At 37.9% G+C, this 14276-nt stretch overlaps 1 protein-coding gene across 1 annotated transcript in view; it reads left to right on the top strand.

Moving 5' to 3' along the window:
* The first annotated feature begins 1824 nt into the window (after window positions 1–1824).
* Window positions 1825–14276, top strand: part of SOX13 (SRY-box 13) — a 15933-nt gene continuing 3481 nt past the window's right edge. The window contains exons 1-11 of the mRNA XM_015832171.1: window positions 1825–2031; window positions 2358–2463; window positions 3692–3778; window positions 4521–4693; window positions 5910–5978; window positions 6639–6753; window positions 8477–8559; window positions 8644–8794; window positions 10134–10243; window positions 11777–11873; window positions 12164–12307. Coding sequence (XP_015687657.1) covers window positions 1825–2031; window positions 2358–2463; window positions 3692–3778; window positions 4521–4693; window positions 5910–5978; window positions 6639–6753; window positions 8477–8559; window positions 8644–8794; window positions 10134–10243; window positions 11777–11873; window positions 12164–12307 — 1342 coding nt within the window. The remainder of the gene's footprint in view (window positions 2032–2357; window positions 2464–3691; window positions 3779–4520; window positions 4694–5909; window positions 5979–6638; window positions 6754–8476; window positions 8560–8643; window positions 8795–10133; window positions 10244–11776; window positions 11874–12163; window positions 12308–14276) is intronic.

Below are 14276 nucleotides of genomic sequence, written 5' to 3'. Positions count from 1 at the left end.
GAGAGAGCTAAAGGCTATAGTAATCAGCTGGCATGCCTTATTGGATGTATGTTGGGGGTGGGGGGGGTGTGTGAGTTACTGTCACTTATCAGTGTGCCTCCCTAACACATGGATGCCTTTTGTCTTCATAAGATGAATCTGTTTGGTCTATGGTGGACTGCAGCATGGATAGGGGCATACAGGACTGAAAATGGAAAAGCATAGGGTTCTAACCGGAATGGCTGCAGGAGCCAAAAAGCAAATGGTAAAGGAAACCCAATAGCCTGAAAAGCACAATGATTTGTTCATAGAAGGGCAGGGAACTGAGATAAAAAAGCCTGCTAAGATCAGAAACTCTGGCGTGCACAGTGCCTCATTGTTCAGCTGTCACACTTCCCTTTACTTTATTGCTTTTGTCCAACACCCTATTGTTCAACTTCCTTTTGTCCCCCATTCAGTGTGCTGGCTTTTCATTACCCAGCCAGCCCTGTTGTTTTCATTTCTTTTGTCTGAAGTTCCTGAGAGGAAGGTTTTATTTTCAGCAGTTTGATTAATTCACAGCTTGAGACAGGCTTTGTTTGTTATGTAATTACTGCCCTGTGCTTTTCCAGAACTCCAAGTGGCAATGATGGTGGCACTTGGCCAGTTATGATGGCTGCTTTTGCCCCTAAACCTTTGTGCTTCTGGTATTTTGTCTTTCTAGAACTGGAAAATTATTGTGTGGCTGCACAATAGTGCTTTGCTTCTGAGGGGTACAGAGCAAGATTTTCTTCCCTTTGTGCAGGAAAAATATTGTATGTCTGTTGCTCAGCATAAAATATGTATGGGGTATTTAACTTTGCACCTGATTTAATAATTGACTCATCAAATTCTGACTTTGTTTTTGGTAAATCAGTCAATGTAATCTTCTAAGGCAGGATTCCCCAATATTTTTGTATTTAGAAAAAACATTTAGAAATTGTCATGAGCTCATCTTCCAAATGGCTATCATAAGAAGTTGGACTAGTCATAAGATGGCTGTTATGAAGATGTGGTTTTTCATAAAGCATAAGTCTTTCTCCAGAACAAAACAGAATCTGGTTGAAATATAAATGGGAAACCGCATATTTGAGGCTCTCTAAATGAACCCAAACGTTAAGTGTCTGGATAGTATCCTATATAACAGTGTTTCTCAACCTTGACAATTTTAAGGCATGTGGACTTCAACTCCCAGAATTCCACAGCCAGCAATGCTGGCTGTGGAATTCTGGGAGTTGAAGTCCACATGCCTTAAAATTGTCAAGGTTGAGAAACACTGCTATATAAGAACACAGGCTATTTGGTTACAAACTTCCCAATAATGAAAGGCTCTCTTATATTCTTTAAAATTATAATTATAATTTCAACATGTGTAGCAAGTATGGTGTAAGAGCTTGCATTGGGTATTGGTAAATACATTGGACTAGAACTGGGGAAACCCAGATTTAAATGCACCCTCAGCCATGAAAGCTCATTGGATGATCCTGGGCCAGTCCTTCTTTCTAATTCCAAATTACCAATTTCTTGTGCTTTGGAGATAAGTTAGAGGAATGATGGAGGTAAGACAGAAGATAGATTTAATTAGTAAGGAAATCTATAGGTTAGCATATTCATGCTCAGTGCAAACTGGGGTCCTGTTCTGAAGATAACGGCATGTGTCAATGGAAGTAATAGCCATCTGATTATTTCTGAGTTTGCCTGAAACCTTGTTATGCTTGGTTTCACATTTGGAACACTGGTCTTTCTCTAATGTGAGTGAAGTTCGTGGCCCTTCTTTTCCTGCTCATTTTCATAACCTTTTATATTTTGTTTTCCTTGTCATCCAGGATGTCCATGAGGAGCCTTGTCTCTCCTCAGCTGGAGCTTAATGGAGCTGGGAATATGGTGAACTGCACTGTTAAAACAGAAGAGAAGAACGAGAGCCACTACAAGTTGACCCAGGGCGAGGCTCCTTGCACAACACCTGGCTCCAACAGCCCCAGTAAATCACCCTTGCCCCTGGGTGACTTTGTTGATTCCCTAATTCTCCCACAGGTGGGCCACATTCTCTCAGGCATGTGTACATGAAGCATACCTTGCCACTCCCAAGGGACCCAGTCACTTTTAACTTGGGAAGTGAAACACTTTGGGGGAGAAAGGGTGAAGGGAGAGAGAAAGAGGGAAACCTCAGAGATTTCCTCATCTGTTAAATCAGCTCTCTAAATCACCAGTCAGGTCTGCAGCTCCTTTGCTACACTCCAGAGATTGTTTGGACAAACCCTGCTTGAAAGTAAGACTGTGAAGATAAGCATATCTGTTATCCTTCCCTTTTTAATTTCCTGCAGGGTGCTGGTGATTGACAGTGGCTCACTATCTTTCAGGAATCTGAACCTCCAGTGGACAAGGCATCAGATTCCAGGAACCCTGTGCTCGAGACTGCAGTTGGCAACCAGGAAAAATTGGATTTCAATAAAAATCTAAGAGAAGGTAGGAAGGACATTCTACAAACCTGATATTTCTCCCACACACATGCAGACCAAGATGCACACACATCCATTTACAGATGGCTTTCTTTTGGGCTTTTCTTCTTTTAGTTGCTGGGAAGAAGAGGCATAATTGTGTAGTAGAGTACTTGCTTTGAGATCATGGAACCCGTGATATTCAGGCTCTGGCAGTGTTGTGGAGCTGGGCTGGTGGGAGGGGTGAGAATGAAATGTCTTTTTTATTTATAAAGACAATGACATCATCTGGCAACAATCATGGGCTTCCCTAGTCCCTCTGAATTTTGCTGCAATCCTTATAATAAGAGGGGGAGCAGGGAGACATTCCCAAGAAGAATATATTGTTGTGAGCAATTCCTGTTATAATGCAAAGTATGTTGGGGGTGGCTGGATCTTGAATAGTCAATTAATTCCTACTGTGATTCAAAAGGTCTGCTCCTGGTGCTGAAGAAAACTATTAAAACTGGACACAGCTCATGTTCCACTTTCTCAAGCAGTCTTCTTTCCCCACTTCACCTCATCCCACCACTATATGTTTTGTGCGAATGATCTCAGGATGGGAATCCAAATTTCTTCAGCATTTCCTCACTGTCTTTTGCCAGCTCTTTCTTTATTCTGTCAGCTGTAAATTTAAAAGGAGTTTTTTGCTTTACCCTAATATAGACATATATACACTTTTGGGTCAGCACAGTTCTTTGCATTTTGGAGTTTTCTTTTGTAAGTGAGGCTATAAGGACTTCACCATGGGCAATGACATTTTAAAATTAACTATTGCAACACTGGCCCATGATATCACCAGTTAAAATCCTCCAGTTGCAAAATTAAGCAACATTGTATAAATAGGATGGATAGTGTTACATTTTAGGCAGACAATTAGCTTGCCATAGAGAAATGCAGCTCCTTTATAATTTTTCCTTCTTGGAGTGGATTCTTGGTTGCTGTTTATGAAAATAGCTACATTGAAAAATTAAATAACATTAGATTTACAAGAGTCAGGGGAATGAATGTTCCATCTTAGTTTTTGCATTCAGATGCTTAATTAAGTTAATCAGATGCTTAATTAAAGTCACCAATTTCTTTGATTATCTTGGTCTGTCCTTGTAATATTATCTACCACCAGCCAACCTAGTCTTCATTTCTATTATTATGCATTATGATACTCAATAAACAGTTATATTTCTCAATTGCAAACCTGTCGTATTTTCTTGCAACAGTGATGCCGACCATTGAGAAGTTACTGTCCAGTGAATGGAAAGAGAGACTTCTGGGGAAAAGTCCTATGGAATCCAAAGAGGTAAAAGGTGAGCAAGGGGTTTAGCTGAATTGTATTAATGCCCAGAACAGACAAAACTAGCCCAATTAGAATTGAAAGCCCCTCTATTCTACTTCATTTAAGCTAAATTCAAAGCCAATACATTTTTAAATTTATACCATCAGAATTCACAGTATTTTGCCTTATTTTAAAGGTTAAAAAATAATTCAATAAAAAAGTGGTTTTCCACTATGAGACAATACAGCCTTTCCCAACTTTCCAGGCATATCCCCACATTCTGATCCATCATGCTAGTTAGAATGTAGGAGTTGTACTCCAATGTATCTGCCAGGCACCATGATGAGAAAGGCTGAACTACTGATATAACCACATTGGTCCCAATCATGTGAGAAATTATTTTTTTAACAAATTCATGTACAATTCTGTGAATCTTTGAGTACAATTATCTGTCAATAAAAACTAAAAAATAAACTGCTTTGGATACTGTAGAACTGCACCATCTTATATCTACAGAAGCACCTCTTTCTTTATGCTCGCCAGGATCTGGATTTCCAAATGTAAAGTGCATGTTGCATGATTTTTTTATGTCACACCTATAGCTTGCGAAATAGGTCTCCCCTGTTTTCCTTTGTTCTACCAAGGAAATTCCCTAGATTTTTTTGATACTTGCAGGATACCCTCTAAGAGGACAACCTTAATGTTTCAGAATGAAATTTCACTATTTCCCTCCTTCTTGTTAATCTCTTCTCTACTTCTTTTGCTTGCTCCAGGAACCCAAGAAAGCTTGGCAGAGAAAGAATTACAACTGCTGGTCATGATTAACCAGCTGTCCATCCTGAGGGACCAGCTGCTGACAGCCCATTCAGAGCAAAAGAACATGGCGGCTATGCTGTTTGAGAAGCAGCAGCAACAGATGGAGCTGGCCAGGCAACAGCAAGAACAGGTAGGTAGTGAAGCACTACTTTGTAGCTATATTTATCCTTCTTAGCCTTTGAGATTTTTGTCTTTAGAAGGTTTCCTGATTGGCACTTGAACTTCAAATGATATAGGATTTATAGAGCTGAATGAGTTAATAGGTCTTTATCTAACTCAAATCAGCCTGAAAAGGCAAACAGTTTAGAAAGAGAACAAATATTTATTTCAGGGATGGTTAGTCCGTGGCCATTTCTGTGGACCTTAGAATCTTCTCAGATAATATTGTTCATTTTAGTAGCAAATCATAATTTTATGGTATGATTTTTTCCACAATATAAAACAGGAATCTTTTCTAATTTAATATTCCCGCTTTACTCAATTTCCCACCCCACAACTCCAAAAAATCAAGGGCTGAAAGCTAATGTCCCACCTTCTCTGCAGCTCTTGAAGGCTACTTTCCCTCCCATTAAATAAAGCATAGCCTCTGGCTGCAAAAGATAAAAGACATAAAAATTACCAACTAGGTGTATTGTAGTATGATAATAAGCAACCGGCTGTAGAGTCTACATAAATAGGATATTATAAAATTCCAAATACACATATTCAGAGTGAAAACTGCAGGGATATATAGTAAATTAAACTGTCTTATTGTGAAGAAATGATGGTGATGTGAATGGATAGGGCTGTTGCTCCAGTTACAACTTCTCTTAACAGATGAAAGCAAGGCATAATTTTAAATAAATCCACAAAGCCTAAGCTTTAGGAGGAGGTTAATATGCTGCCTGAGACATCAAACTTCCTTTAAAGTTATTTACTGCTGGTATGTTCAAGCTCAACTGTGATGTAATTATAATCTTCACATGTTTTACTTCACCTCACTCCAATAACTTGTATGCTGTGTGCTAATAAGTCAAATATGTGCTTATTCATCTTCTTAAAGCTATTCAGTAAGGTAATTTCATCACTGGAATTCTGTGTAATAATGATGGAGAAAGAGATGAGAAATCTGAATGGGAAACTTCACCTGAAGTTTTTAGTACCTGGTGTCTTGCTTTTCTAAACAATACTTGTTACCACTTGCATCCGTGCAATCAAGTTCTGCTTACATGAGCTGTTCTTGTTTTGCCACATAAATTGTGGCCTTCCCTTTATTTTGTAGAAATGAGCATTGTGCCCAAGTGGCCCTAAGGTTTGTAGTTCAGTTAGCATGGGTCTTGGTTCCACCTCATCTTTCCTACTTGTAGATTGCCAAGCAACAACAACAACTTATCCAGCAACAACACAAGATCAACTTGCTGCAGCAGCAGATCCAGGTACAATGTTATATATTTTCTTTGGGAAATGGGACTTAAGTGTGGCTTAATTGAAGGCATTCACTTAAAAATTGGAAGTGCCAAGACAAGGGTAATAGTGCTACATGTAGATTATTTATCCTTAGATGTACAGAAATTAACATAGAAGCAATTGTTATCTTGATAATGATGCATTAATGCAGCTTTTCAAAATGTAAGAGGTTGAGATCCACAGTGCCTTACTGTGAAGCAGGTGCCAGTGAAATCATTAGGATTTGATTCAGACTAAATGTGATTGGACTTGAGGCCTTGGTATGGGAGTAAAGGGCCAATCCTGTCCTCCTTCAATTTATATTCCCACCCATCCTTTCTGGCTAGTTGCCACTTTTAGCAAAGAAATACATACTGAAAATGTTTTTCAAGTTGATAAGAAACTTCAGTATTTCTTCCACTGTGATATGAATAATAAAAGCTTTGCACTTCCTTGTCTGGATATTTGCATTAAGTACCTAATATTTGATACTGCGATATGGATATGAAGTAAGAAAGTGATATACATCTCTCTGTTACTGCCTCTAGTCTAGTGGATATGAAAAATGGCTGTTTGGACAAATAGCATTGTTACAGTTTCATATGTCCTATATCTATTTCTGTGTCCACCACTTCCCTTACTCTTTTCAGCAGGTCAACATGCCCTATGTCATGATTCCAGCCTTTCCTCCCAACCACCACCCTCTTCCTGTCACTCCAGAGTCTCAGATGGCACTTCCTATCCAGCCAATTCCATGTAAGCCAGGTATGAAAAGCCAAGAAAAGTGGAATTCTGATTAATGTGATACGGATTTCCCAAGGCTTTTATACAGTGGACCTGGAATGGGAAGAGGGCATCCTCTATTAATTGTAGCCATTGAAAACCATCAGACACATGAACTATGTTGAATCAATTCCTTAATGTTTCTGTTAGTAAAAATGGAGTCAGAATGCTGTTTTTAATGGTTAAAACTGTTTTTTCCCCTACACAAACCTTACTCTTTAACATTGATAGGCCCCTTTCATGTGTCTTGGAAATAAAAGATAGAAAAATACTGCAAAATGGGCTTTTCTTCTAAAAGGTTTATTAACATGGATTTGTAGGAAAATCAAGGTAGTCAGTCTGCAAATGTAATAGCTGGAGTTTGGTTACATAATACAGAACCAGCATGATTGTTTCAAACAGCTTCCTTTCCTAAAGTATTGCCAAATGTTCAACCATGCAGGTTTAACATCCTCATTTCAGCAGTTCTCAAGGGTAAATTGAAGAATACACTGTTCAGTGAAATACTCTGCCACCGTGTAGCAGGCATAAAAGAAACATTGTCCTGTACTTTTCTCTACTACTCCTTCTATAGGGGCATCCATAACACTATGGTAGCCCGTTAACACAAATGTTTCCAAGTGCTTTGTATTCCTTTTATATAAGCTCTTTGTGGGAATAGCACAATTCTCACTGACAGAATAGAAAGCATAGAGTAATAAGGAGATAATGTTGAAGAAGAAATGCAAAGACCATTAAGTATGTAGCAACTTTATACTGAGAGGAAACATGTCATGAAAAAGAAACTCAAGATAATCCTGCCTTGGTTCAATTGGGTATAAGAATCTGTTGCAGGCTTTGTTGTATGTTATTACACCATACAACAATAGAGTTCCACCTAGATTGAAGAAATCAGCAGGTCTTCCCTTTCATTAGTGTGTGTTATTTTATGTAGAATTACATAAAATCAGTATAAAATAAGACTTCCTATTTTGTTGTTATAACTTGAAATAGTGTACAATAATGAATTTTGATACTGTCCTGTTGTTTTTCCTTTTTGCCCATTGTTCAGTTGTGTCCAGTTCTCACAAAACTGCCTGGACAAGGTTTCTTGGCAAGGTTTTTCAGAAATGGTTTATCATTACTTTCTTCCTAGGGTTGAGAGAAAGTGACTAGCCCAAGGTCAACCTTGGGCCTTATGCCTAAGGCAGACTAGAACTCACAACTTCCCAGTTTCTAGCCTGATACCTTAAACCACTACACCAAACTAGCTCTCACCATATGAGATATAATATTATTGTATTGTTTTTATTGTATTTCACCATAACATACAATATATCTATAATAAAGCTGAGTTATATTTGGTTATACCTGGTCTTGGTAGTTGCATTTGGATCCTTTTTAATCTAGTATTAAAAGTTAGCTATCGCTACATTAAATCCCTCTCATTCTAATAGTCTGGGCCCATAGAACTAAGAACAGTTCACTACTTTAATACATTGATGACAGTTGTCCCCAAACCCATTGCTGTAATGTACAAAGGGGACATGGTTTTACATATTTGGGGACAGATGCAGAAATTTCGCCCCTTTACTTAATTCCAGGTTGAGTTTCACTGAACTTACAGTAGATTCCCTCTTGATTCAATGGTGACATAAGAAGGATCTCAGTTTAAGTTTAACATTGTACACAATCTCCACCTCTTCTCTTTCTTTACAATCTACAGTGGAATATCCTATGCAGCTGATTCATAGTCCACCTCCTTCAGCACTGAAGAGACCTGCAAGCTCAGGCCACCTACAAATCCAGGTAAAACCTCTTAATTGCCTTTTTCCTTAGATCTCCAAATCTTGTAGAAAATGTTTCTATCCTCCTTCTCTATTTTGTTTTCAGGAATCTTCACAGCCACTGAACTTAACAGCAAAGTCTAAAGGCTCTGAACCCCACAATGCCTCCAGCACACCTAGTTTAAAGATTAGTAGCAGTCAGTCCCTCAGTGGTGTTTCTCGGGAGTTGCAGACCAGCCCTCCCAGCCTCCCTTTGGGTAGGTCTGTTCCTCTGATTCAGAGCTGATAGGGAAATGCTTCTTTGAATGACTTGTAATTGCAAACTTGTTACAAAATACCTTTGCTTTTTTATTAGCTTACGCTCTTGATTTTTCTTTGGGGAAGAATTCTTGACATCCCTAGATTCATGAAGGGATGAATACGGCTTTCCTCAAGAATCCTTTGGGGATTTTATCATGTGGATTTACCAGTACTGAAGGGGGAAGAGAAACTGCAATTCAGAGGAAAATGCATGCATTGCCCATGCAAAATATTCAGTCCTCAACATCTCCAAATATGTCTGTGAAAACTTGGAGAATTTCTACCAATCAGGAGAGACAGATTTGATGTAGATGAACCAAGGATCTTTCATGTTGCAGGACTCCTCATATATCCAAATCAATATATCCAATGTGTTATCCATGATTTTGAAACATATGCAAATTATAAAGTTCAAGGCTCCAAGAGTTAATATGAAGTTAACAGATACATAGAATACTCTAATCACTCCAAATGAGAACCTAAGTTTATTGCAGTCTTGAAGAGAAGCATAAATCCAGTCTGAAGTTTAATGTGCAGAAATTGTAGAGACATTGTAGTATATTTGTTGTTGTTGTTGGAGATGCCTATTCTGCTGTTTCATGATTGCTGAAGGCATAAGATAACAAGCACAGCAATTTTGGGCATGTGGAAGAAAGAAAGTCATAATTCTTGAGCCTTCCAGGCTTTTGTTAATTAGAATTGAAATCTTTTTTGTGTTGACAATCTCATGTCATCTCCAGAAGGAATACAGTCAGTTACAAAAGTTTCAGGGCTGGAATTCTGTGTCCTTCTATTTTCTAACAATGGACCACTGCCAGTAGCCACAGTAGTCTACATCACCTCTGACATTCAGGAAAAACCTCCTTGCAGATGTTACATGCCAGTAATGTAAGTGGAAGTTCACATAAGACCCCGTGTATCATCTTCCTCGGAATCACAGGATTGCACCATAAATGTTTCTTTTTCTGATAAGGAAAAAAAAGTAATCATCACTGATTCTAAAAGAAAACTAACCTGAAGCTATATAAAGGGAAAAAAATTGCTGTAGTTAAGGCATGCTTGTGGAAAATGCAGGATAGAGCTATTGTATCCAGGCTATAAAATTCTGGGTGATGTCAGCAAATGGTGGCAAACTCAGGGATTTCCTGTAGCCTTTTAATGCTATCTAGTGGTTGTCTGGATTTTTTCAGCCTAGATGTGGTAGCCCCAGTGTTATTTCCTTGTGTTAGTAGTTTGCACTGGTGATAGTCATGAAGATATCAGTTGATCACCAGTTGTTGTTTTTTTAAATATCAGGATTCCTTGGAGAGGGAGATGCTATAACTAAAGCAATACAAGATGCTCAGCAACTTCTGCACAACCAAAGCAGAGCTCTAGATGGTTCTCCAAATCATCCATACATTAAGGTAAGTGATATTGATTTTGGTCTTAAAAGGAAAGAATACCCTCTTTGACACAAAGCCTTGAATAAAGATTAGAATTTTGAAGAACGAAAGATATCAGAGTCTAATGAAAGCAGTCCATCAATTTAAAAACAAACAAACTGGTATTTGGGTTTTTGAGAGCCATTGTCTGTGATGTGAATAGTAATGAATGAACCTTCAAAAGATTCAGTTCAGAATGTTCTAAAAAATGAGCTAATTGGACATAGTTTATATTAGGGTAGCATTTCAGACAATTTAATAATTGGATAAAATTTATAAGCTTTCCAATTCTGATTCACCACATCCCTGATCCATTGTAGAATATAACCAACCCTGGAAGTTATTTGGTGAACTGGCAAGACTATATTCTGTTTGTTTGTTTTAATTCCTCAAACATTTCTGATAGAAACAACAGTATCGTGGGCTGAAGTGTCTTTTGAAATTGTTAACTTTATTTTCCAGAGGTCTGTGTTCCTCATGTAAGGCCCACTGAAAGTTGTAGGAGAAGCTTTTTCCTTTGCTATTACCACTACCTGATAAATTGAATGACTAAGGGAAGAGCTTTCAGTGATAGTACAATAATTATATACTGAGAGTGAAAATAGGAGAGGTTTAAGATTAGCACATAATAAAATAGAAACTAATACATGAGAACTCCATATTCCAACATTTTAAGTCTAAACTTAAAGTACATAAAATACTTGTTCTATTACAATAGTCCATAAAGCTATTCAAAAGTCATTTTATTCCTTCGACTCATGTCTTTAAAGTATTATTTACAAAAGCTGTTCAGCATGTTAGCTGAATTGTTCCTTTTTCTTGCTGAAACTATTTGTTCTATAAACAGAAAAAAATATAAAATACTTTGTTTCCAAGATTCTTTTGTTCAGATAATGTTACCTGTAGTCTTTCTTTTATAGTTTCCTGTTCAGCAGATTTGGACTATACAGGTCCTATTTTAGGAGATTATATAAGGCCATTCTCCTTTGATAATTTAACATATGGCAAAATAATTTATTTTAAAAATCTAGGTTTAAGGCAGGTTAATTGCTTCTGGAAATATGCCATAGGTACAAGCAGTCCTCAACTTACAACAGTTTAGCCCAATATTTCTGTTGCTAAGTGAGACAAGTGAGTTTTGCCCCATTTTACGACTTTTCTTGTCACATTTGTTAAGTGAATCACTGCAGTTGTTAAATTAGTAACTTGGTTGTTAAGTGAATCTGGTTTCCCCATTGACTTTGCTTGTCAGACGGTTGTAAAAAGTGTTCACATGATCCCGGGACACAGCAACTGTCATAAATATGAGCCAGTTGCCAAGTATCTGAATTTTGATCACACAACCATGGAGATGCTGCTGTGGTTGTTAAGTATGAAAAACAGTCATAAGTCACTTTTTTCTGTGCCATTGTAACTTTGAACAGTCATTAATGAATGATTATAAGTCAAGGACTACCTGTAGTAACTTTTAATGTTGCTTACCTTGGTAAGATGCAGAAAACCCTGTATTTTCAGGATCATACCAATTTGGATTCTTCACCTGGAAAAGAACAGATGGATGAGTCATCTCTTCAGAGACTGGATGAGTCTCTACTAACATGTGAAGGCGATGGTAATGACATTTCTTCTTTTTTTCCACAAATTTCACCAATGTTGAATTTTGAAGAGAAAATCTAACCAAGCTTCCTTTAATAAATGAAAACTTTAGTTGAATAGCTGAATTAGGGTTTTTTTAATGGTGCCAAAACCTCATGACTTCTCTAAATTTTTGTATACAGCTTTTGTATACAGCAGATGTGACAAATCTACCATGTATGACCCCCCCATTTGCAATTTCCAGAATTCACAAACTTCCACAGTCTGGTCAGTTTAATGAATTGTTCTTTGGTCCTTTCTTGGCAGGCTCACGGCATTTTCCTGAGTCCAGGAACAACAACCACATAAAGCGCCCCATGAATGCTTTTATGGTGTGGGCCAAGGATGAAAGACGTAAAATTTTGCAAGCTTTCCCAGACATGCACAATTCAAGCATCAGTAAGATTCTAGGTAAAGAAAGATGTGTAAATTGGTATCTATCGGTTCTTTTTTCTAATTCTTTTGATATTTCTGTGAAACATATTGCCCCTTGGGTAAGTAATTATTGGTAATTTCTAACAGTTTAATAGTGGGTTTAGTAGAAGGAACAAGCACAGTTCTCTTTCTTGGTCTATCATGATTGCCTTATTCTTCAGATTTTACACCTGCACGTGTTGAATGCAGGTTTTAAAAAAATTAAGCTCACATCAAAGAGGAAGCCAAGACTAACCTTTTCTCAGGGTGCTATTTATACAATTGTGGTTGTGGACCTTTTCTAATGATATGAATCTCAGACTACAGAGCAAGCTAGACAAGGTCGTAGTCACAAAGGTAAATTCATTGCTTGCCCCAGAATTCAAATAGCAGCTTAAACAGAACCTCTTTGCTCAGTAAGGAGGCCTTTTCCCCCCTACCAGAATGGTTGTAAGTGGTGCTAGTTGTTAAGCAGGTCATCCTGTCGTGTAGTGATCATTTAGCAAATGCCACAGTCATTAAGTAAAGCTGTTATTAGAAGAGACATTTTTTTTGCCAGAAACTGGAAGTAAATACCAGTTTCTGGCAAAAAAAAACATAAAATGAGGTCATGTGACCACAGGATACTGCAAACAGCTGTAAATGAGTTGCTGAGTGCGCCCCCCAAATACAATCACATGTCCATGGGGGGCAGGTATTGAGAACCTCATATCCAGGTAAGTACCTTTTTTTGTTCATTGTAACTTCAAACAGTCCCTAAGCAATGACTACCTATATGTAGTGCTTTTCTTTTTCTTCTCCTTCCTGTCCCTTTATCTCTCTCTGTCTCTTCTCATAAAAGGTCTATTTCCATCTATGCTCATTACAGTTAGCAAGGCAAATTTTGTTTTTTTAAGAGGAACATTCAGAAATTCTGCCTTCCTCTGATAGAGAACAATATGATCCATTCTGTCTTTTCGACCCCTGCAGTTCTAGATGTGATGTCTAAAAGTGGGGGAAAAAATGGAACTTGCTTTGCTTCTGAGTTTATTGTTTTGTTTTGTTCTTTAGCAAACCAAACCAAACTGGATGTATGTAAATGCGTATAATTAGAAAGTACAAAGGGAAAACAATCATAATGACAACATTAAGAAAAATACATATGACTGAATCCTGTCTTGATTTTTTTCATTTTAGAAGGTTGTTTAAATTATGACTATTTTGTGTAAGCTCAATATTATTTGAATTATGTTGACTCTGAAATATAAGGTAATTTTACCTGTAATGCTAATGCCTGCCTTTTCCTATCCAAACTCCTAGGATTTCCTTTGATCCAGAAAGTTTGTCTAAGATTAACTTTTTCTCAAGTTCCATCAACTATATAGACATCTTAGACTTTGTTCCCTCCATTAACTGCTTGGGTGAAACCTTCCTCATCTCTCCAGCCTCAATTCTTCACAAACTCTCTGTTGGGCATGACAATAAAGGTCACACAACCCAGAGAATTCCAGCCACCCAGAAGGCCAGCCTATTTTAGCTGTTCCACCTGCTCCCCATACCTTGGGCTTAAAAGAATTCAAAGAGCCCTCTAGGAAGGTGACAGGAAAGGTCAGCAGGAGGGAAGGGTTCTGGTCAGCCATAGGTGGTGGCCATGGCTTTGGAGCTGCCCATTTATAAGAGAGAAAGACTAAGGAAAAGAGCTGTACTTCCCTGCCTTTCCCTTACTTTCCCATTTACCTGCCGTCATATAACTCGGCACAAGTCAGTCAATATAATATTTGAGAAAAGTGAAAGGTCTCATTAAATAAATGGATTCTCTTGCCGTTTGACAATAGTGCATCTTCACACGTGACACTTTTTCCACATGATGTAGTAATAGCATGCCTTCATGTTGATGTACAATTAAATGCTGAGTAAATATATACACAGGTTAACACTGTATACTTGTGCTTCAGGGGCTAAGCAAGAGTCATTCCCCCCCCCCCCC

The sequence above is a fragment of the Protobothrops mucrosquamatus genome, unplaced genomic scaffold (genome assembly GCF_001527695.2).
Source record: "Protobothrops mucrosquamatus isolate PMUCROS unplaced genomic scaffold, P.Mucros_1.0 scaffold_310, whole genome shotgun sequence".
NCBI lineage: Eukaryota > Metazoa > Chordata > Lepidosauria > Squamata > Viperidae > Protobothrops > Protobothrops mucrosquamatus.
The sequence above is the reverse complement of the archived record's forward strand: the minus strand, read 5'-3'. Positions and strand labels throughout refer to the sequence as shown.